This window comes from Delphinapterus leucas, chromosome 1 (genome assembly GCF_059928025.1).
Source record: "Delphinapterus leucas isolate spDelLeu-1000000601 "Yukka" chromosome 1, BTC_Dleu_Yukka2, whole genome shotgun sequence".
NCBI classification, from domain to species: domain Eukaryota; kingdom Metazoa; phylum Chordata; class Mammalia; order Artiodactyla; family Monodontidae; genus Delphinapterus; species Delphinapterus leucas.
Genome location: NC_143129.1, coordinates 59,138,844 through 59,163,434, shown reverse-complemented (window position 1 = coordinate 59,163,434; position 24,591 = coordinate 59,138,844). Strand labels below are relative to the sequence as shown.

Genomic DNA, 24,591 nt, shown 5'->3' with positions numbered 1-24,591 from the left:
CCTCTTTTATCAAAGATAAGGTGACCATATGTATGTGGGTTTATCTAGGGCTTTCTATCCTGTTCCATTGATCTATATTTCTGTTTTTGTGACAGTACCATACTGTCTTGATTACTGTAGCTTTGTAGTATAGTCTGAAGTCAGGGAGCCTGATTCCTCCAGCTCCATTTTTCTTTCTCAAGATTGCTTTGGCTCTTCGGGGTCTTTTGTGTTTCCATACAAATTGTGAAATTTTTTTGTTCTAGTTCTATGAAAAATGCCACTGGTAGTTCGATAGGGATTGCACTGAATCTGCAGATTGCTTTGGGTAGTATAGTCATTTTCACAATGTTGATTCTTCCAATCCAAGAACATGGTATATCTCTCCATCTGTTTGTATCATCTTTAATTTCCATCATCAGTGTCTTACAGTTTTCTGCATATAGGTCTTTTGTCAAAGGAGAAGTAACAACTGACATTGCAGAAATACAAAGGCTCAGGAGGGATTACTACAAGCAACTATATGCCAATAAAAATGGACAACCTGGAAGAAATGGACAAATTCTTAGAAAAGCACAACTTCCCGAGACTGAACTAGGAAGAAATAGAAAATATAAACAAATCAATCACAAGCACTGAAATTGAAACTGTGATGAAAAATCCTCCAACAAACAAAAGCCCAGGAGCAGACGGATTCACAGTCAAATTCTATCAAACATTTAGAGAAGAGCAAACACCCATCCTTCTCATACTCTTCCAAAATATAGCAGAGGGAGGAACACTCCCAAAATCATTCTACAAGGCCACCATCACCTTGATACCAAAACCAGACAAAGATGTCACAAAAAAAGAAAACTACAGACCAATATCATTGATGAACATAGATGCAAAAATCCTCAACAAAATACTAGAAACAGAATCCAACAGCACATTAAAAGGATCATACACCATGATCAAGCGGGGTTTATCTCAGGAAAGCAAGGATTCTTCAATATACACAAATCAATCAATGTGATACACCATATTAACAAACTGAAGGAGAAAAAACATATGATCATCTCAATAGTTGCAGAAAAAGCTTTTGACAAAATTCAACATTTAAATTGTAGGTATAAGTTTTTATGGTTAAAAACTCTCCAGAAAGTAGGCATAGAGGGAACTTACCTCAACATAATAAAGGCCGTATATGACAAACCCACAGCCAACATCATTCTCAGTGGTGAAAAACTGAATCCATTTCTACTAAGATCAGGAACAAGAAAAGGTTGCACACTCTCACCACTAGTATTCAACATAGTTTTGGAAGTTTAACCACAGCAATCAGAGAAGAAAAAGAAATAAAAAGAATCCAAATCAGAAAAGAAGAAGTAAAACTGTCACTGTTTGCACATGATATGATACTGTACCTAGAGAATCCCAAAGATGTTACCAGAAAACTACTAGAGCTAGTCAATGAATTTGGTAAAGTAGCAGGATATAAAATTAATGCACAGAAATCTCTTGCATTCCTATACACTAATGATGAAAACTCTGAAAGAGAAATTAAGGAAACACTCTCATTCACCATTGCAACAAAAAGAATAAAATACCTAGGAATAAACCTACCTAAGGAGACAAAGCCCTTTAAATGCTAACACTTTTGTAAGGGAGCAGACCCTATGGAGCTTTCTGGGGGCAGACCCTTCCCCCATACCTCTGCTTTAGCTCCTCTCTGAAGTGCCTAGATAATAGTATCTGATGCACATTTCCTGAGTTGTTTTACAGATGTGAACCCCCCCCCCGCAAATGGAAGATGTTAACTACTTGATGACCATGAGCAAGTAGCCCTCAGGCCTCCTGGAGCCTAAGGACTGATAATGTTAACCCCTGCGACACCGGCCTGTTACCACACCGTCAAGCAATCAGAGAACTGTGCACAAGTCGATCACACACCCTGCAACCCCTCTCCCTCACCTGGGCTTTAAAACTGTTTTCCTGAAAGCCTTTGGGGAGTTTGGGGTTTTAGAGCACAAGCCACCTGTCCTCCTTGTATTGGCACCTTTACAATAAACGCTGCATTTTCCTTCACCACAATCTGGTGTCAGTAGATTGACTTTACTGTGCGTGGGTGAGCAGACCCGAGTTTGGCTCAGTAACACTTTAATTTGAGCTCTATGTTAGACAGTTATCATGATTCACAGTGGAGGACACTTAGAGTCCAAAAGGTTAGGTAACTTGCTCATGGCCACAGGTTAGTAAATGGGTAACAGGACGGATTTTACATCTCAGGCTTGATGGAAACATCAAGCCCTCTTGATTAACACCATATCCACCAGCTCCCAGGATGAATACCAGTTCACAGTAGGTGCTCACTTTATGCTTTACCTGACTAAACCAAATTCAAATCAAAAGGTGTATTTTCTTTAACTAGGAAAACAGACATCCTTTGAGATGAGCAGAATAAAGAAGACATCATGGCTGCTGCCCTACAGTCTTCAATCAACTATTATTGGCTAAGCACCTGTAGGAACGATTTCCTGTCCTAAGCATTAAGGATACAGTGCGTAAGATATATATGGCCCCTGCTTGCATTAAGTCTTACAGCTAAATAATAAACAAACAAAAGTTATATAAATACCCAGAACTGTGATAAGGGCTCCAGAAAAGGGTGAAATGGTGGCAGAAGGGACAAGGAGGGGGCCAATCTCACGGAGGAGTTTGGGAAGGCCTCCATGAGCTTGGAGGGATAGGTCAAGAGTAATCCGTTCACAAAGCTTGGGGAAGTATTCCAGGTAGAAAAACCAATATTAAGAAGACTTTAGCCTGCAAGAAACTTGACTTCTAAAATCAACTAAGAAAAAGTTCATCTTGCTGTAAGAGACAGAGCGGGGGCGGGGGCAAAGAGATGCTAAGAAAGTGAGAGGGTGGCAGGCTGATTACAAAATTCTTAGGACACCATGTGGGGGTGGGTGTCACATTCTAAGAGCAACAGGAAACCATCAAAGTGTTTCAAACAGGGGAGCAACCTGATCAGATTTTCCTTCCAAAGTTATTGATGACAATACATATGATGGCAAACATTCTAAATGCCGTTTCAGACCATTCGCTGAGAGTTCCTACTCTCTAAATCCTGGGCGAGAGGTAACTGTGTAGGTAGGATGAGGGTACAAGAGAGGAATCAAGAAGGAACGCTTTGGGAAAGGAAGAGAAAGGAAAACTACATTTTTCTTAGTACCTACAATGTGCCAGGCAGGCATTCCATAGGAATCCTTGTTTGTTATTAGATTTAATCCTGATTCCAGAAAAGAAATCGAATTTTCCAATTTTTATTATTTTTCTCTAAGGAAAGCAGCCGAACTTTTTATTAATATATAAATTTATTTATTTTATTTATTTTTATTTTTGGCTGCATTGGGTCTTCATTGCTGCGCGTAGGTTTTCTCTAGTTGTGGCAAGCGGGGGCTACTCTTCCTTGCTGTGCGTGGGCTTCTTACCGCGGTGGCTTCTCTTGTTGTGGAGCACAGGCTCTAGGCACACAGACTTAAGTAGTTGTGGCACACGGGCTCAGTAGTTGTGGCTTGTGGGCTCTAGAGCGCAGGTTCAGTAGTTGTGGAGCACAGGCTTAGTTGCTCCGAGGCATGTGGGATCTTCCCGGGCCAGGGCTCAAACCCCATGTCCCCTGCATTGGCAGGCGGATTCTTAACCACTGTGCCACCAGGGAAGTCCAAGGAGCTGAACTTTCAAGCCAAGTTCATCTATCCATTCATCTGTCCATTTATTCATCACTTCGTTCATTCATTCTGCGGAATGCCAACTATGTGTGACCACTGCTGGGCGCTGGGATTCCATAGAAGAGAAAGTTTCTCACAGTCTAGAGGAGAGTGAACAACTATATAAACCCTAGGATAGTAGGTGATGCATGCTTTAAAAGATGTATGCACATATACAGTGGGAGCTACACGACGGAACAGCGGGTTGGCCTGGGAGTGTAAGGGAGAGTCATGTTTGAGGTGAAACTTGGAAGTAACAGTTAAGAGTTTGCCAGTGGCAGTGATGTGGGAAAAGGCACTTCCGGGAGAAAGAGTTGCAAGTCTGAAGGGTCAGATGCATGGGAGAAAATGCGTTTTGTTTAAGGAGGTACAAGGAGTTAAATTTTGGAGGATAGAGCATAAAGTATAGAGTGGGTACAGACTAACCATGTAAGCGAAGACAAAATCGGAGAGTGAACTGCCCTTGTAAGGAGGCGCTAAGGACTTTAGATTTATTCAATAGATTCTGCAGAGCCACTGAATTACCTTGCTGCTATATGATCACAAGTTCGTATTAGCCTTAAGACTAATTAGTTAGATGACTCTGACTGGTCTAACAGGGAAACCAGTAAGAAGGCTACTGTAACAAGAAGATGGTGGCTTGATATTACAATAGATGACCGAAATAGTTAGGCTGTGACAGGGGGTATAATAAAAAGAGGACGGATTTGAGATATTTGTGGCCCTAGATGATGGATTAGATGTTAGGGACAAGAAAAGTCTAGGAAGCATCCTTGGTCTCCAGTTTGGGCAACTTGGTAGAAAAGAATGCCGTTCACTGAAGTGGAAGCACAAGCAGGTATAGTTTAGGGTGGAAGGTGGTGACTTCAAGTTTGTTGGGTTTGACACACCTGGTTTGTCATATGGTTTGATCTACTTGTTTCTAAATTGCAGTCACAGACTAGACTGAAATATGGCATTGGAGATTATTTAGTCCGACAGAAGGAAGACAGTGAGGCCAAGAGGTTGGAAAACTGGCCTGATGATCTGCCAGGCAGGTAGGGATAGGAACACAGCGAGTTACTAATGCCAGGACTTAGCTCCCCTCCACTGGTCCTTTGCTTCATCACTCCTCATCTCTATTCCTTCGTAGAAAGGGCACAATTAGAAAGAAAAGCAGAGGAGTGGAGGGAATGGTGGACACAGACAATGTCTAAGGAAGAAGAGAGAAGATATGGTGACTGAACTCCTGCTCAGGCCACCTTTCTATGTGTTTAGAAATTAAAGGTTCAAAATATGGCCAGATGGGAGGTATCTCTCAACCACTCTCCTAAGACCAGTGCAGGGAGACAGAGAGGGGCTAAATTCTGGCAAGCAGGGGATCCAGAAAGGGGCGTTGCTAAAGACAAAACATCTTCAGCTTCCTCATTCTGCTGGTACTGGCCTGACAGGAAGCAGGGGCTCCAGGCCCCCCTCTCCCGCCAAGCTCTTCCCTGTCGGCAGCTTCGCATGCCCTGTCCCAAAGGATGGTTCTATGCGTGAGCTCCCTGATTCTGCTGCTCCCAGGCAAGTGCACAGGAGCTCCTGGGGTGCTCAGAGAAGCAGCCTTGGGTGCTCACAGAAGACAGAGTGGGACATGTAAGGGGAGGGCTGGGCATTGGATTAAAAGCACTGCAGTTTTGGGGTTTCCATGGTGACACAAGCCCCTCCTTCTCATCATCCTTTCAAACCCACCTCCAGTGGTCTCTTCTCTCCCACTTCTCTTCCCATAGTCACTTCTATCAGAGTGAAGAGAAATTTGCAGGCCAAAGGAACAATTTATCTTTTTTGTTCCTGTGAAAAACCTTATTTTCAAACACTCAATGAGGTATCTGTAGCAGAGGCAGAGAGGCGAGAGAAACACACACACATGCAAAATCCCTCCTGTCGGTTTGAGCATCACCTATGAAACAAACTGTGATGCACCAGGTGTCCCTTGAAAGAGAAAAGAGAAAGCAATTATCACCCCACCTGGAGAGACACACCTCTCAGGCAGGCAAGCAGCTCACTGCTGTGACTCTACTATATCTTTTCCCCAAAGTGGCTTTGCCTAGTCTCAGAAGTCCCCCACCCTGAGCTTTTGTGTTTTCTATTTTTGTCATTGTTGTCGTTGTTGTCTGTGTTTTGACCCGCTCTGTTTTTAACGTCCTTGAGAAGATCAGAGCGCTAGGAAATGAGGTAAGTCACTGCCTCTGCTGCATTTATTTAGCTTACCCTTTTGGGTCCATTCATTTCCTGCTAGCACCTTGGGAAAGGGAGGGGCAGAGGAAAAAGAGGAGTGGCTGGGAAATGTCATGACCCAGCTGCATAATATAAGGCAGAAAGATCTGCATGGATGTGGAGTTTTGTTCTTAAGAGTCAGAGTGATGGGCAGAAAACCAACCCCCTCCAGACTAAGGTGGGCAGATCCTTCCCTTGGGGATCTGCACCTAATGTGCTCCTTCTAGCCTAGCTGACCCAGTCCTGGATCAGTTAGGGGAGCTGGCCCACCTGCCGGGCCAACTGCTGAGTCCCCTCCCACGACCACCCCCTGAGGCTTTCTGAACAAAGCTTTGGTGACTGTGATTGCCATGCCTCCTTATCTCCCTTCCTCCTTCCAGCCCTTGTTGCTCAAAGACCCGTACAAATGCCAAGCGGTGACTCCTGAGTCATCACCATGGGTGTCGCAGATGCATTGATTTGATTTAATATGCAAAAATGCAAATCTAAGCAAATTAGGTGGCTGGAGCAGTTAAATAAAAAGTCTCACTCTCCATATTGTAGCGTTGAGCTCAGCTGACCCTGTCACCCCCTCAGGCCATTTGGAAAGCCCTTTGTTGCTGCTGATGCCACCTTGAACCCCGAGTCCCAGGCCTCTTACCCTCTGCGTCTGGTTGTTGGTGACCAGTTCATAGATGGGGGCTGCTCTGGTCACCTCCAGCAGAACTGGCTCGGCAGGGGTGTCAGGGCTGGATGTCACATGACACAGGGGGCAGGACGAGGGGCACCGTCCCTTGCTCTGGCACTCCATGCGGACTCCAGCCGCCATGCGCTTGGTGCCAGACTCTGACAAGCTGGCAATGTATTCTGGGAATGTCAGCACCTTGGGGTCTCTTTCCCGCTCCTCTGACTCGTCGGATGGGGAGTTGCCTGGCAGACACAAAATAAAAAGGAACAGTGAGGGAGGTGAAAGAGCAGGGACTTGCATGGCCTCGTGGCCCCTGAGTGCTAGACTCAAGTCCTTGCGAGGTCAGAAAATGACTCTGAGGGGGTAAGAATGTGATGCTGTTATCCCACTCAATGTGGGGAGCCCATCCTCCCAGAAACCCACACAGCTGGAAATGACCCTTCCAAATGTGAGACCAGGTTTTCTTCCTTTCTGAGAATCATCAGTGCCACGGATCCTTTCAGACGGATGCTTCTGCTGTACCTGTGCAGGATTTATGGCTGTCATCAATAATATAAACAATAATAGCAGTGATTATTCTATGAATCATTTTCTTCACCCAAAAATGAAGATATTAATAATACCTACCTCTAGCATTGGTTATAAATAGCCAACTATTTTTAGAGCACAGAGCACAACGGCTAGTGCATGTTGAAGCACCATCATCATAGTTTTAATCGTAACTATCAGTAAGATTTATCAAGTCTGTACAGTGAAAGTGAGATCTCTTAAAGATCTCCCTTAACCCCTATAACAACTCTCCGCATGAGTTCTATCATTACACCCATTTCATAGATGAGGAAAGTGAGGCCAAGAGCCTCAGGACCACACAGCTAGTATATAGTGAGATCTGAAATTTACATCCAGTCTTGTCTGATCCTAAAGCCGTTAAGTCAGAGGGAATAACAGGACTTCTCTGCTTCATTATTAATCAATGTATTAAAGATACAGAAGGAAGTTTGACTTTTTCAAAAAGATTTGCACTACAAAGCCTGAAAGATGGGTCCACATTGCCCTTGACTGATGAGTAAAAGGTATTTGGGGAAGCTCTTGATTTATTTTTGGTGACAAACATTGGAAATGCCTACCAGAAGAGTTCTTCCCTATGGAAGAAAGCATTGCTTGACAGTTCTCTTCCAAGCCTTCATAATTTTTCATTTAATTTATTAAGTCTAAAGAAAGATGGAAGTAGAATCTGCTAACAAAAAGCTCTGGGTTCCTTAGGAGATCCCTGGTCCTTTGTGCACAGTTGTATGCCCGAACATGAAACAATTTCAGGGAGATGGCTGGGCTTTTGGAAACAACAGGCAGACACAGAATGTTCCTTCTGGTTCTCAGGCTCATCAAGAGTGCCGAGCTTGAGGGACCAGATCTTTGGGGAAACTGGTTGGAAGGATTTGCAAAGTGGTTCCAGAAGGTAATTGTGAGATATGACTTCATAGCAGAGTTCCCTCTGATGGGGCTCAGGGAGCACTGTTATTCTCCCCTTGTTCGCGATGTAATGTAAGACCGTTTGGAAGTGTCCAGGGGCATTTCAGCACTGTTGTTTCCCACATGAGCATCATCCCTGTGCAGATGAGACATTTTTACCAGCAGCTCCATTGACACCAGATTCCTTCTGTGTGCAAAGGCAAAGGCTCACTTAGAAACTATAAATATGGAATATAATTTCACACGTGCCTTTTGTTTAATAACGGATCAAAGATTGAGCTCAAGCCCTTGCTAGGTTATAAGGGAACTGCATAACAGCACACACCAAAACCAAGAGTGATGGCCTCCAATAGGAAGTCCAGAAGCCCATACCAGCTAGCCCCAGAGTCAACTCCAAGCCACGTGTACATCTTGATTGACATTCAGGCTCATGAAACTCAGTGAACCCCACTGGGAGGGTTCGTAAAGCGGCCACGACCTGGCAGGAGGACTCTCCTCACCCAGCCCCTGGCCAGGCCTCCAATCTTCTTCAACAGGCTGTATGAACTGGGCTGTGATAAATAGGGGTGGGGTGAGAGCTTTGCAACTATGATGTGATTTCTAGAAAAACAGGCCTTTGTTCATTGAGAAAGTAAATGAAAAAAAAAAAATCAGTAAAGAGACCATGCTTCTTTTCAAGATAAGATTTGAAACATTTCACTGTGCAAGCCTTGCCGGGGAGCCGAAGGGTCTCTTGCTGGCCCTCCTGACCCTCACAAGCATTTCATTATCCATCCACATGTCATCTCAACCTCCTGGTTGAGAAAGTATTCAACAAAGAGGCTGCGAGAAGCATTTCTATGAAATGACCACGAGGTGGTGATATCAGCTCTAAAATGACTTCTGTGAGAGGAAAGAAAAGGCGTGATCAATCCGGTGTGGCCACTGTGGTACCACAGAAAATAAACTTACGGAAAAATAACACCTGGCTACTTTAAAAAAAAAAAAAGTCATGGTACAATTTCCTTTCAATCAAATAATAAAAAGCTGAGTAAAACAAATCCATAAAACTTATCCTAAGGAGAAAAATACAGAGTGAGAGACATAATTGTGAGAGACACAAGGAAGGGAAAATAAAACTCTAAAGGGAAAATAAAAATCCCCCTCCAGAGGCTTCCCTGGTGGCGCAGTGGTTGAGAGTCCGCCTGCTCATGCAGGGGACGCGGGTTCGTACCCCGGTCCGGGAAGATCCCACATGCCGTGGAGCGGCTGGGCCCGTGAGCCATGGGCGCTGAGCCTGCGCGTCCGGAGCCTGTGCTCCGCAACGGGAGAGACCACAACAGTGAGAGGCCTGCGTACCAGGGAAAAAAAAAAAAAATATATATATATATATATATATATATATATATATATATATATATCCCCCTCCATATCCTTCACATGGAGTATAGTTTACTTAAAGGGGAAAATAATATGCCACCAGATTTCTTTTCTCTCACTTTCACTCCCCAAACACCCAGAAACTACCCCCACACCCTACATACATATCCGTATATAAGACATATAACCCCTGCGCATTCATCACTTAGGGTGCACCATCTGACAGACAAATTGGGCCACGAGAGGGCACTGCAACCCCAAACGCAGTCGAGCTGAGTGACAGCCTCCCTGCCCTCCAGCGCTGCATCATTAAGGCTTGTAATCGCTGTAAACATTTGAGGGGCTGCTCCCCTTGCTTCCGTCTTCTGGCTTTCCCAATTAAAATCAAGATGCAACTAATCCCCTTCAGTATCCTTCAGCCCTGGACTGGTGTAAGATTAGGACGTAGAGAAGCACAGGAAGGGGTTTACAGAGGAAGATGGTGAGAGGCCACCAAACTCTTGTTTTCATCAGAATTGTATTTTCCTTCTCCTGATAATATTCAGGCCCATACAGAGCAGGCCCTGCTGGAGGCCAAGACGAATTGCCCCTCTGGTCCCCTCATCATGCAGGATGGAGCTGTCTAGAGAGGAGCGAGATTTACACAGAAGTAATGAGCAGCTAACTCCCCAAAGCCATCTATTCAGGCTCCAGCGAAGAATAGATGTGTGTGTATGAGAGAGATTTTTCAAAAAGAAAATGCATTTTCCATGCGCCATTAAAGATACGATCGGGAAATACTCCTTAAAATGATGGGAGTCCAGTGGTGAAAGCCCAGATAAATCTCCCTTTGCCCAAAGAGAGTACCAATAACCAATGTGTCTGTGGGGAGTGAAAGAGTTCAAACCTAAAAGCTTCAGGAGAGTCTGAGTTTTGACATTTGCTTTTAAACCCCAGCTCAGTGTTGGAGTGGGTGGTGGCGAGGTCTGTGTGTGGAGAGTGGAGAGAAGAGTCTCTGCCTTATTTCCTTATGGTTCAATGGCCACCTTCTTCTATGTCTACTCCAATGACAGTCCTTTCTTACTTCGTCTCTCTTCTGCCCTCTAGATCCTGGGTAGAAATGCTCTAGTAATTTGAGACACTATCTTGTTTCTTAATAAAATGAATATTCTATTTCAACAAATATACAGTTTCTGGACAAAAATAAGCTACAATTAAGGTCTTAAAAGAATATAACTGACAAAGGTAACTTCTGACCAAGAATACCCAAGTGTGCTCCCCCCCACTCAGCCCCGTTTGCAAAATTCACCCTATTGCTCTCAGGGGAGGCTGTGGGGTCCTCATCACACTTAGCTTTCTTACAAGTAGAAGAACAGCCAACCTGGAATGTCGTTAACAACCCCAAAACTGCAAAGCATTCTGCAAATACAGTTTGCTATAAATAAATGCCATTTGCTTTAGGCTAAATCTGTATCCTACAGCACACAGTGGATGAATTTCCCCAATAGAATACTGTGCTATGAGATTATTGGCATCCTCAGTGTTCAAAATCTCTTTGTGGATGTGCCTGTGGCCTTAGGCATGTACATATTGACCCACCTAGACTCAGGAGCATAGGAGGATAAAAGTGACTGACCATCCTCATCCAGGGTATGCTCTGCTGCTGGAAACTGACAGGTCATGAAGGTGAATTAGCTGTTATGAAGTAAATTGGTACCATTCCTGTAGGATTCTGGGACTGCTTAAGAATCTCTCTCCTGAGTCAGTGCCCAAGGCAATGAGATGCTAATGACATCACAGCTAGAACTACAGAGGCAGTTCATCAGGCAGCCAAAAAAAAAATCAAATGCAAACTTGTCAGATCCCAGCTTTTGGAGACAGCTTAGGACCCACAGGAAAGAAAGCCTGACGTGGGGTAAATGAAGCACAGCCATAGTGAACTGCACCCTGAAGCCCACGGACACCCTGATTTCCATGACCTACCCCCACTCCCACTCCCCCCACCCCAGTCTACTCCTGTTCACACCAGAAATCCTGAAGTTACCCGAATTCACATTTCCACCCATGCACCCAGGGTCAAATCAGCCTCTTACGGTGTTTAGTTATGTCTGTAAACAGAGAGGGTCAGGTCGCTCTGGATGGCCTTAAATTGAACTCCTAGACCTGCCATGAGACACACTTTCTGAGATCTGACCAAAATACAATACGACGGATTCATAATCAGGGACAAGTGGATAGGGCGTGACCCGGCCACTTCTCTCTACACCTCAATAGGAGATAACGGGTGCTCTGGGGGCAGGGATTGTGTCTTCTTCATATTTGAAACTCCTTTCCCTGGTTTAGGTGTATATATCCATTTCCATATCTCTTTCTATCTATATATCCATGGATATATATTTTTTTTGGAGGGAAAAGGGGAGTGAATATAGTAAGTCATGACCATAGATTTAAATTTTAAAAACAAGTCAAACATAAAGAATAAAGCCAATGCATCTGTAAATAGTCTCTAGCCCCTTACCAAAGCTTCAAGCAATCAAGTAGAAAGAAAAAAAAACGTTATCTGACGACAGCCAAAGCTACATTTCTAGCTGGGATTGCTTCCCCAAGTATAATAGAACTTAATATGCTTGCTTGGAAATCCATCTGAATGTTCAACAGGCACCTCAAACTCAACGTGTCCCAAACTGCAGTCCTCATGTCTCCACACCCTCCCAGCAACCTGCTCCTCCTTCCATAGGTCCTTGCTCAGGAAAGGGCATCAATTTCCCTATTGCTCGAGCCAGAAATCCTGGCTTCTTTGTGGGTTCCTTCTTGCTCTCCCAATCAATCTTAAATCTATGTACTTTACCTCCCCCAAGCCATCCACTTCTCTGCAAGGTCTGAGTCAGACTGCCTGGGCTTGATTTCTGACCTTACCACTTGTTAGCTGTGTAGTTTGGGGGTGGTTTCTTAACCTTTCTGTGCCTGGGCTTTCTCATACATAAAATGGAGATGATAATAACAACTGATTTAGTAAGGCTGTGGTAACAATGGATTGATAAAATCCATGCAGAGAGTTTAGCGGAGCTGGGACATAGTGAGTACTCTCTAAAATTAATGATTCTCACAATGCCTGTCTACTTATCTACACTGCTGCCAGCCACACCATCAAATGATTGGCTCCTTGAAGGACGAAATTATGTCTTGTTCGCCACTATAATATCCCACAGTGCCTAACATGTAATGTAACTAATGCATTTGACAATTCATTAAACAAATATTTATGGAATGCCTACAAATGTTTGTCCAACTAATAAATCATTTATAATGACTTGTATACAAATGACTACTCCCTGTGTTCTGCAGGTACTAACTAGACAGGCTGGGTTTAATTTCATTTCTCACCTTGCTGTCCTGGGTTCTTTTGAGATTTTCTAGTTTTCTTCGAAAGAGACATCAACTTAGAGTGAGTTCCACTACTTTCATGTACAAACGGGAATTGGTCAGAGATAATCTAGTTACAAAGATTTGAGATAATATTGCAAAAATACATTTTGCAAATTTTGAAAGTATACACACATATCTCAGAGGTTATTAATGTGCACTGGGTAATCACCTTGGGACTTAAGGATTTACGCTTAAGAAAAGGGGTAGCCGACTGTGGCGCTGAAGAGCAGACAGTGGTTCTCCTGCGACTAGAAAATGTGAGAAAGTTGTGGTCACTAATGTCACAATGTGTCAAAAGGCCGGACTGGTGTCCTGGGCCTGCGGGGCCATGGGTACCAGTAGCTGAGGTGGAGGTACATTGCTGTGGGGTTCTAGGCAGCTCTGAGAGCTGAGCGATAGCATTGTACTGGGATTCAACATTGTGTGGACCACTTCACCAGCAAACAAGGCAGTGTGACAGCAAGAGAGAGAGGCATTCTAGACCCCAAGGACGGTCACAGAGAACCACGCCTTCTGCACTTTTTCTACTCTGCCCAGTCTCAGCCTGCACACTGGAGCCCATCCACCTTTCCCACTACACATTCATCACTACCCATTAGCTCAGAGGAAGCACATCTTTCTTTTGGGATTAAATACTAGACAACTAACCAACATGTTCAGAAACAGTCCCAATTCCAGAGAGTTTATACTCTTGTCCTTCCTTACAAATAAATCCACAATTAAAAAACAAAAATCCTTTGTCAGGATGTATCCTTTGTGTTCTAAAGTTAAGTTACATTAAGAGGCACAAACGACTAAGTATAAAATAAGTAAGATACAGGGATGTAATGTAAACCAAAAAAATACTAAAGTTAGTGTACACTTCAGCTCTAGTTCTTTGGTATTCCTTCAAGAAATTTCTGGAAATAGCAGATCAGATGGTTTTTGTTATAAGCGTGAACGGCATGTCTGGGTGTGGTGAAGTCCAGTGTAATAGTCAGTGGTCATCAAATACCCACTGGGCACCTCAGCAAAGCACCATTAACGGGACGTTCAAGAAAAGGTGTCTTCTGGAAAATTAAATGTTTTCTTTAACTGGCACTTAGCAGAAAATGCTTAGTTTTCCTCCAGTTCTTGTTGACATTTTTCTTCTCTAAAAATGTTGTTTTCCAATTTTCTGCCTCACTCATGAAGCATTGCCTACCAAACAGAATTAAACCTTTCCCCAAGGCACCTGCAGGTGATGATTTTGTTCATCAATTATGACCATGCAGATGTGGAAGCTGTAGGAGACAGAAAGAAAATAGTATCTCGTCCCCAAACAGCTCTTAAAAAGTGGATCAATAACGTAAGGTTACATTTTCTGAAGATTGCCCCCCTCTTAATAGGCATGTTGTCAAACGAATAATTGCCTGCTTGAGGCTCCTGGTTCAGCAGGTCCATGTGAAGCTGAAGTTTGGTGTAGCTGCAGTGCTTTGTCCTTGCCAAAAGCTCTTAGTCAGCTTTGATGTGGGAACAGTTTTAATTTCCTAACAAATTGACAAATTGGCCAAAGCCTCCGTCAGCCTCTTTTTGGTCAGTAATAGTGATGTTCCTTTTGGGATGAGAGGTTGAGTCCGAGAAATAGCAGGAGAGCAGCCTCTACCAAGGAATCAATAAAAACGCAAAGACAGCCTTTGTCTAGCAGTGACCCCAAGTGCTAAAAAAAAAAAAAAAGTGACCTCTTTTCAATCTTAAACTTAGTGTGAAAAGGAAAATATGAAGACAGCCCAGTGATGCAACCACCACTTTAAAGATGCCTGAATATGCATCTCTAAACAGCCCATGCGTCTCAAGAGGAACAAAAATAAAATCCAAGAATTCCTGGGAAGCCCTGAAGCTTTTACTACAAAAATGAGCTCTTCTAATCAGCTAGACTGCTCCTCCCCAGTGGGCAAGAAGCTGCCTCTGTTTTGTTGGAGCGTCGTGGCTCTCACCCAGGCCCCGCACTTGATAAGCGTTCAACAAACACACAGGGATGGAAAGAAGCAAAAGGTTTTTAGCTCTTTCTACTCTCTGACTGCCTGCAATTCCTCAAGGCTGCAACCCAAAGCCTCATTAGGATTCATCATACAGGCCAGGCCAGGAAGCCTGAGTGGCTCAGGGGGATTGTCCGGAAGCACGTGCACAGCGCACTTAGTGCACACGTCTGTGGGCTGTGGGAGACCCGGCGGATATCATTGTTGTCCCAACACGCCCTAAAAATGTCTTTCTTTCCCTTTTCCTTCCTTTCTCTCTCTTCCTTTCTCTCCCTTCCTCCCTCCCTCCCCACCTCTCTTTTCTTTCTTCCCTCCTTCCTTCCTCCCTCCCTCCCCTCTTTTCTTTCTTCCCTACCTTCCATCCTTCCATATATATATATATATATATATATATACACACACATATATACACATACACATATATATATATATGCCACTCTGCTTCCATCATCCCTAGCAGAAGGTACTTAGTGCCTGTGTCCAGAGGGGTACCTACCACACTGTAACAGACTGAGTTTAGTTTTATGTCTTGTCCATCCCACTCACTTCCAGGGTGGGACTTGCTCATCCCTGCATCCCTAGAGCCCAGCACCTGGTACTCTGTAGGTACTCCCTATCAAAAATTGTAATAAATTTGTGTGTGCACTGTCTACACCCACATTTACTTATTTTTTAACCTCTTTATTGGAGTATAATTGCTTTACAATGGTGTTAGCTTCTGCTTTATAACAAAGTGAATCAGCTATACATATACATATGTCCCCATATCTCTTCCCTCTTGCGTCTCCCTCCCTCCCACCCCTCTAGGTGGTCACGAAGCACTGAGCTGATCTCCCTGTGCTATGCGGCTGCTTCCCACTAGCTATCTACCTTACGTTTGGTAGTGTATATATGTCCATGCCACTCTCTCGCTTTGTCACAGCTTCCACTTCCCCCTCTCCATATCCTCAAGTCCATTCTCTAGTAGGTCTGTGTCTTTATTCCTGTCTTACCCCTAGGTTCTTCATGACATTTTTTTTCTTAAATTCCATATATATGTGTTAGCATACGGTATTTGTCTTTCTCTTTCTACTTACTTCACTCTGTAGGACAGACTCTAGGTCTATCCACCTCATTACAAATAGCTCAATTTCTTTTTATGGCTGAGTAATATTCCATTGTATACATGTGCCACATCTTCTTAATCCATTCATCTGTCAATGGACACTTAGGTTGCTTCCATGTTCTGGCTATTGTAAATAGAGCTGAAATGAACACTGTGGTACATGACTCTTTTTGAATTATGGTTTTCTCAGGGTATATGCCCAGTAGTGGGATTGCTGGGTCATATGGTAGTTCTATTTGTAGTTTTCTAAGGAACCTCCATACTGTTCTCCAAAGTGGCTGTACCAATTCACATTCCCACCAGCAGTGCAAGAGGGTTCCCTTTTCTCCACACCCTGTCCAGCATTTATTGTTTGTAGATTTTTTGATGATGGCCATTCTGGTGTGAGATGATATCTCATTGTAGTTTTGATTGGCATTTCTCTAATGATTAATGATGTTGAGCATTCTTTCATGTGTTTGTTGGCAGTCTGTATATCTTCTTCGGAGAAATGTCTATTTAGGTCTTTTGCCCACTTTTGGGTTGGGTTGTTTTTTCGTTATTGAGCTGCATGTAAATTCTGGAGATTAATCCTCTGTCAGTTGCTTCATTTTCAAATATTTTCTCCCATTCTGAGGGTTGTCTCTTGGTCTTGTTTATGGTTTCCTTTGCTGTGCAAAAGCTTTGAAGTTTCATTAGGTCCCATTTGTTTATTTTTGTTTTTCTTTCCATTTCTCTAGGAGGTGGGTCAAAAAGGATCTTGCTGTGATTTATGTCATAGAGTGTTCTGCCTACGTTTTCCTCTAAGAGTTTGATAGTTTCTGGCCTTACATTTAGGTCTTTAATCCATTTTGAGCTTATTTTTGTAACACCCACATTTATAATGTTTATATGATTCCGGTTTTTCATTTGCCTGTTATAGTCTCACGTCTTTATTCACCAAATGCCTCTCATGTGACTCTCGGTGGATGGCCAAGGTTTTTGTTCATATCAAATCTTTCCTGTTTCGTTTCCTAAGGCTGCCATAACAAATGACACCACATGAGTGGCTTAAAACAACAAAAATTTATTTCTCCAGTTCTGGGGGTTAAAAGTCGAAAGCCATGATGTCAGCAGGACCACAGTCCCTCTGAAGGCTCTAGGGGAGGATCCTTCCTGCCTCTTCTAGCTTCTGGTGGCTCCTGGCAATCCTTGGTGTTTCTTGGCTTATAGCTGCATCACTCCGATCTTGGCCTCAGGTGTTACCTGGCCCTCTTCTCTGTGTGTGTGTGTCCAAATCTCCCTCTGCCTTCTCTTATAAAGACACAAGGCCCACCCTAAATCCAGGATAACCTCATCCAAATTACATCAGCAAAGACCCTATTTCCAAATAAGGTCACAAGGTGAGGTTCCAGATGGACATTGATTTTGGGGGGACACTATCCAACCCACTGGAGCAGCCATAGCCTCTAACACTGTGACACTTACAGTCAGCCCTGCCCTGCCCCACAGCCAGTGACAATGCATTGGCTGGCCATTTGGGGGCTGGCCATCCATCCCTTTGACCTCCTCTCAGAACAATGGGAAGAGGGAAGAAGTTTCCAGCTCCATCAGCGTCCCCAGCCCAGCCGCAGCTGTGTGCAGCCAGACTGAAGATGGCCCCCAAGGCCTCAGAGGATCAAGAACCAGCCCTGAAGCCCTGTACTTTGGCTAAATCTCAATGGCATCAGGGTCCCCCATCTCATCCACAGGCCAGCTGATGATTCTCATGTACCTCCTCCTGGTAGGGAAGAGGAGAACAGGCCAAAGGGACCTGGGCCACAGAGGTTGTCCCCTTAACTCATTGTTCTTGCCTTTCCAAACTCCATCATGAGGTAGATTTCTCTGTGAAATGGATGATCATTGCCAGACATTTTTTTTTTTAAGTATAATTATCAATATGAAGATTATTGTTGATAACACCACATCTTATAGCTTACAATGCATGGTATCATTTTTTTATCCATTTTCTTTATTTTTTGAAAATTCAACTTGTGATTCCAAATGGTAAAGATAGTTAAAAAAACAGTTAATATCTTCTTGGCTTGATACTAAATTTATTGTAGTTATTATTCCAATAACTATCCATTGCATTAAAGCTTTTTCCAAACCAGCATAAATAAATAAATAAACAAACAAACAAACCTGACATAAGAGATTCAGAGTCACAGCCTTCCGGATGTGCAGAGCTGCAGTAGATTATCCCTGCTGATTCGCTACAGACAGAGCAGCATGGAGAGAGGGAGTGGGAGGGAGGACGAGGCTGGGAGAGAGGTGAAAATGAGGAACACCTGCGGGATTAGTTATTTTCAAATCTCCATTAGCAGAAAGACCACATGAGGAGTGGGCAAGCTCAGCGGGGCCACCAGGAAAGAACTTTCTGTGCCCCTGTCTGGAGATTAAAGGCTTTTTTCCCCAGTCTTGTTTTCCAGTCTGGAAGGCTGAGATGAGAAGCCAAGTGTGCACCCCCAGACCGCTCAGGGGCCGGTGCCTTCCCTCTTTCCTGGTGCTCCCCAAGAAGGAGCCAGAAAAACAGGGGAATAGCCCGGGGTCAAGAAGAGGGAGAAAACTGTAATAGAAACAGAGAGAGTGTAGAGAACAGGGAGCTCCCTGCACCAGCTTTGGCTTTTGCCAATGTTGAGGGCTCCACTGGGGGCCTCTGTGAGCTTCTGGCCATATCCACAGAGTGAAATTGACGATTCCCTTTGTTCACCACGCAGTGTTATTTCTCAGCTGGGGGTACCCATGAGCGCCTTTAGCTTTGCCAGGACCATCAGCCCAGCAACATTCTCTTTGTGACTCCACTGATTCCATCTCTTCTATTGGCTCCAGCTCCTACCTCGTCACCTCTTTTCTTTCTCGCTTCAAACCTAGACAAGAGAAGCACAGTCTGGGGACACCCTGTGACGATTCTGAAATGGGTAAAACTGACATACGATCATTACTTGCCTTGCCTCCACATTACAAAAACTCGGCAGCACATTGTGTACAGTGTGTGTGTGTGTGTGTGTGTGTGTGTGTGTGTGTGTGTGTGTGTGTGTGTGTGAGAGAGAGAGAGAGAGAGAGTGTGTGTGTGTGTGTGTGTGTGTGTGTGTGTGTGTGTGTGTGTTCGGGATGCTAACCTGAGTTACCGGGGCAGGGTGGGAGTCTTCGGGGCTTGTGTAGCTCCACAGCGAAAGATCTGATGCCTTGCTGGATGCTGCAAGGACTCACTTATAAATATCTTTAACTACCAAATGGTCTAGAAATTTTTAATAAAAATATTATTCAATAATAATACTACTCCAACCGGCAAGGGAATGTTGTAACGGTCTCCATTTTCCTCTTGATGCTCATCTAGCTTCTGTTTTGCAAATGAATTTGGGTGTTAAATCCTTTTGTTGCCCTGACCAATTTATTCTGCAAATTAACTATGTGTGAGAGGACTTAAAGTCCATTACCACTTAGCTTTGCCTCACTGAAATTTATGCTGCTCTCCTGCTCCTTGGAGCCCTGAGCTCAAATAGACTGTGGCTCCTGATGGCGATTTTGGATTCCACACAAGTCCCACACCCCTTGGTCCTCTTGAGTTTAAAATGCACTGAGTGGACCAGGCTCTTTTCATCTCCCAGTAACCTGTGCCCTCTCTTATCAGACTCTCTGGTCTCTGCAGCTGCCTGTCCAAACTTAATGAAACTCTCATTATAAGATGGGGTTTCACCCAGAGCTTCAACCCACACTGGTTTGTGTGGGCCACTCAGTGGCTCAGCCTGGTTGCAACACCATTTGTAAATGGTGGAAAGAGCCGGATGCATGGGAGAGCAAGGGTTACAAGATGAAGAGGATGGCAATGAATGGAGCATGGCTGCTAAGCCCATAAATATCTTAGATTGTATTAAGAAAGCGTAGTGACCAAGGTGATGGAGAGAGACAGTGCCTTGTCAAGCCACACGCCTTGAGTTGGTTTAGGATTGAGAGTCACAAGTGGGGAGAGACTCCAAAGAAAGGCCAGGCAGTCAGGATTCTGGGGCACCTGGAGACAGTGTCATATGAACACTGGCTGAAGGAATCGGGGCAGTTAGAATGGATACAGGGAGACTTGGAAGCAGACTTAGCAGTGCTCTCTGTAAATATCTGAAGGGTTGTCATGTGGAAGAGGGAGCTCATGAATTCTGTATATCTCAGAGGGCAGAATGGAGATCCAAGGGAGGGATCTTATTAAGTGAGAGGGAGTTGAGTTGACTGAACCACAAATTTTCATTGAGTGCTACTATGTGTCAGGTACAGTACTCAGTGCTAATGTACACAGATAAATAAGAAACAAGAAAGCTCATTTTCCAGTGTGCATGGTGGGAGGAGTAGATGGAAAAGGAGACAGTGATACGACAGGGAGTGATATTAGAGGTGTGGAAGACAGGCTTTGGGTACACCTAGGAGGAAGTTTTGAAACCTACGCCTGAGGGTGGGGAGGCTAAATTCCTGGAAGCCTCTTGATTCCTTCAAGGACGATTTTTATATTAATTTATAACTGATACCAAGTAGGATGGGCAGCCTTGGAGATGACGAGCACTGGCTAGTAGCAGGGTTCTTGTAGATGCCAGACAGCCACTTGTCAGGGATGTGTCACAGCAGGGGGAGCACTTTCAGAAGAATGAATTCCACATCCCTTTTTTTTTTAATGCTTGTGTTCATGGTTTATTACAGTCAAAGGATACAGATTAAGATCAGCAAAGAGAAAAGTCCAGGAGAAACTAGACGTGAGCTTCCAGTGGAGTCATATAGACAGTACTAAATGTTAAATGTCTATTAACCTGTGACCTGATGCTCTCAGTATTTCCTTAAATCAGCAGGGTGGAGTGGGGGATATACATGTTACCAGGCACACCAAATGATTCTGACTTCAGATAACATGTTGGAGGTCACCAAGAGTAATTTATTTTATAAATATCGTCAGAACACTTTTTAAAAATTCTACAACTAACCCGAGTATGTAAAAGAGATGAAAGTCAGGAATAGACTCCTTAGTCATTGAACATCATTACTGTGTGGTAAAAATAAACAACTGTATTGTTTATGGAGCCATTCACGCATCTTCTCAGAGCCCCAGGGTACAAGCAGCCTAATTTGAAAACTACTGATTCAGACTCTGATGACAATGGCCTGAACTATTCCAAAAGTAAACAAGCATGCTCTCCAGCCAAGAGGACCACATGCTGGCCCTGGGAAGGGTATCCCCACAAGGAGTAGATTCCAACTGGCCATCTACGGTCCCCTTGCAGGCTGGATTTTGCTAGAAAAAAGCACTGTGTGGTCAGTCTTACTTTAGGTGCGTAATAACGTAGGTCAGAAAACTTTTATACTCTTGATCAAAAACAGACCTACTCAATCATGCATGTTCATCTCATAAAGGATTTCATGGAAAGTAAAAAGGAGGGAACACCTATGCAGACAGTTCCATGCAGGGGGACGACAAAATGAGGGGCAATTGTAGAAGTCAGACCTCATACTCTCCCTTCAGACAATGATTAAAAGGTGTGTATATATTAACAAATTCCACCTTTAACTCATCTCATTCAAATTCCATAAGGAAAACTTAATCATGACGTTCAACCCAGGGAAGTAATGTAAAATCATAGTGGCAGTTACTTCCCTGAATTCTTGTAATTATAGTAGATACTAAAATAATTATAAATGTTAAAAAGACATAACTTTGTGGTTTCTGCATGGGGCCCTGCCAAGGAAGAAGGAAGCTCTTATTCGTGTAGCAGGGCCCAGTTGGCAGTTACGATAACCAATAAAGATAACCATCTTGTCTCTTTCCCCATTAAAGCCAAGGTCTCCTATAATGTCTAACTCTCTCTCATGCACACACATGGTTTTTTTTTTTCCATAAAGAAATGACTGGGCAGTGATTTACATGGAACAGCAACAGTCACAGCCCCAGCAGCCAGCCTGCCAGCCAGACATGGCCCCACTCAGCCACCGAGCCAGCAGAAGCTCCCAGACCCAATGGTGTATTGGGACATGGGCTATAAGGAGGCTAGAGTCTCTGGGACCCTTGAGGTTGGACCAGCAGTCAAAGTGGGAAAGCAGATGTCTGGTCCTGGAAATGAAGGGGAAGGCCAGAGAGGGGTGCAGCAGTCCTTCTGGTCTCAGGGTAAGAACCAGAGGTGGATGCTGTGAGCATGTCATATCCCAGGCTCCCACCACAACTGGCAAAGACCCATGTTCAAATTCAGAGCTCAGAGAGTTATCATAATGCTTCACCACTTTGAGCTGAAGTTTCCTTATCTGTAAAATGGGTTTATAACAGAACTTATCTCATCTCATAGAACTGTTCTGAGATTAAATGGGATAATAAAGGCAAAGCCCTTTAGCAGGGCCTCTGGTATCTTAGCTTTCAATGGCAGCCATTGTTCACCATCATTACTCCATCGCCTAGCAGTCTTGGCACCCAACAGGTACTCAATAAATACATAATGATTTCTTTTAAATTGATGCTCAAGAAAAACAAAACAAAACAAAAACCAACCGAGGATCTCTACGGGCTAGAGATAGCAGAATACTCAAGAATACTCAGTAACAGGGACTAAAGTAGCAGGCTTCAAGTCTGCAGGAACTTAACCCACCAAGGTGGCTATAAAGTCAGTTCCTACGTAGTAAAGGGATCAGAAGTCCCTCACATTGTGGGGAAACAAAACTAGGATTGAGGAAGGGTTCCAACACTTGCCCCCCAAAATGAGGCTGAGAAAGCCATGACTTGGTCCAGACCTCTGACAGTCCCGAGGTACCTGACTGAGCTGGCAGAAGGTAGCAGAGACAGAATATGTCTGAGTCACTGGCTTCAGTACTGGAGTCACAAAGTCCCCAAGAGCCCCACGGGATGGGAAAGAGGGAAGGAAGAGATGCCATTAAATTTATAATTCGTTTATGACAACATGCTTCCACGTACAGGTTTGATGCATGACATCAATCAAAAGATGTGGTTGGTTGTCTGTCAGGCATCCTTGCTCTTGACGGCAAGCCTGTTCAGAGTGACGTGATCTCTACCGTCCCAAGGGGACCCTCAAGGCTGCAACAAATTTCTCTGGGAATTGGGTGATTCTTTCATTAATATTAGGGGGGAAAGGGGTAGAAAAGATGCTGTTGACCATGCTGAGCTTTAACTAATTCAAATAAAAATGCTACACTAGTGGCATAAGATTAAATTTTGATCTCCCAAACCAACCTTTCAAGTTACAAAATATTTCTCCCTGAAATGCAATGCTATTTGGATGGTGCTTGCATGGAGTGGATGGTTTATAAATGGTAGTATTTCAGGACCTCCACTCCACGTCTTGAACAATTATTTACAATACTTAGGTGTTAGTACTAAAAGAGTGCTAGGATTTTTAGATTCTTTCTTATTTTCACAGAAAAGAGTAAAAGCAAATCCCTCCTAGGTATCAGCAAGATCCCAGGGGTATCTTTCCCTTGTATCAATCTGGAATCAAAACCCACAGCGAAATACAGAAAATAAGCCACTTCAGATATATTAAGTCATGAATTCTATCTGTTTCTATAAAGCTTACCACTATAGGATCTTGTATCTAATTTTCATTCCTACGGTAACAAGTCTACTGGAGGATAATTCGGATATTTGTCTTTATTCTAGTCTAATGCCAAATGAATAAAGGAACAAAACGGAAAGAATATCTGTCCTTATGTGCATGTGCACGCATGCACACACACCCCCCTAACAAAATACAACCTCTCTCCCAACGCCAGGAATTTAAAGGGTGTCAAGAAAGCTGAGAGACTAGGACCGTTTTAAAATGATAGATAAGAAAATTCATCTTTAATTTCTCCAAATCCCTGAGGCACATCTAATTTTGTGTTTTCAGAGACAGTAGGAATCCAATGTTGTCAACAAGTAACCGGTGCTGAGACTTTGTGTGTATAGCGGTTAAGTACTCATTTCAAGGCTGTTACCATTATTTATTTTTTTGACTGTACATCTTTTTAGACCCTTTTTATGCTTCTGTCTTCAGACTCCCAGGACTTTCTTTCCATCGCAAAGTTCGTTGACATCAAGCAAAATCAGAAGACCCAAACTGGAACTCAATTCAATAGAGCAAATACTAAGTTACTGAATATCTGTTTACAAGGTACTGTTCAAGTCTTCTGAATATACCAAAATGAATTATGTGTAATCCCTACATTCAAAGGATGTATATTACCTTATAGAGGCGATAAGACAGACATACAGAATTTAATTGCTTTTTTTTTTTTTAAAGGATCAAATAAAGACCAGATAATATCAGGACAGTTAGATCAGGGGAGGCCTCACTGAGGAGGGAGCTGTTGGGCTTGGCCTTGAGGGATAACAGCATCCTTAATAACAAGAGCTACCGACCACTTATGGCAGGAATCGGCACATTTTTCGGTAAAGGGTCAGATAGTAAATATTTCAGTCTTTGCAGGCTACTCAATTATGCCTTTGAGTGTAAAAGCAGCCACAGACAATACGTAAATGAATACTCATGGTTTTGTTCCAATAAAACGTTATTTGTGGATACTGAAATTTAAATTCTATATAATTTTCGCATGTCATAAAATATTATTTTCCTTTTTATTATTATTTTCCGTTTATTTAAAGAGAAACCA

General features: G+C 43.5%; 1 protein-coding gene across 1 annotated transcript in view; it reads right to left on the bottom strand.

Moving 5' to 3' along the window:
* Positions 1-24,591, bottom strand: part of ASTN1 (astrotactin 1) — a 163,783-nt gene that overhangs the window by 31,670 nt on the left and 107,522 nt on the right. The window contains exon 14 of the mRNA XM_089901297.1: positions 6,607-6,875. Within this exon, the coding sequence (XP_089757423.1) occupies positions 6,607-6,875 (269 nt within the window). The remainder of the gene's footprint in view (positions 1-6,606; positions 6,876-24,591) is intronic.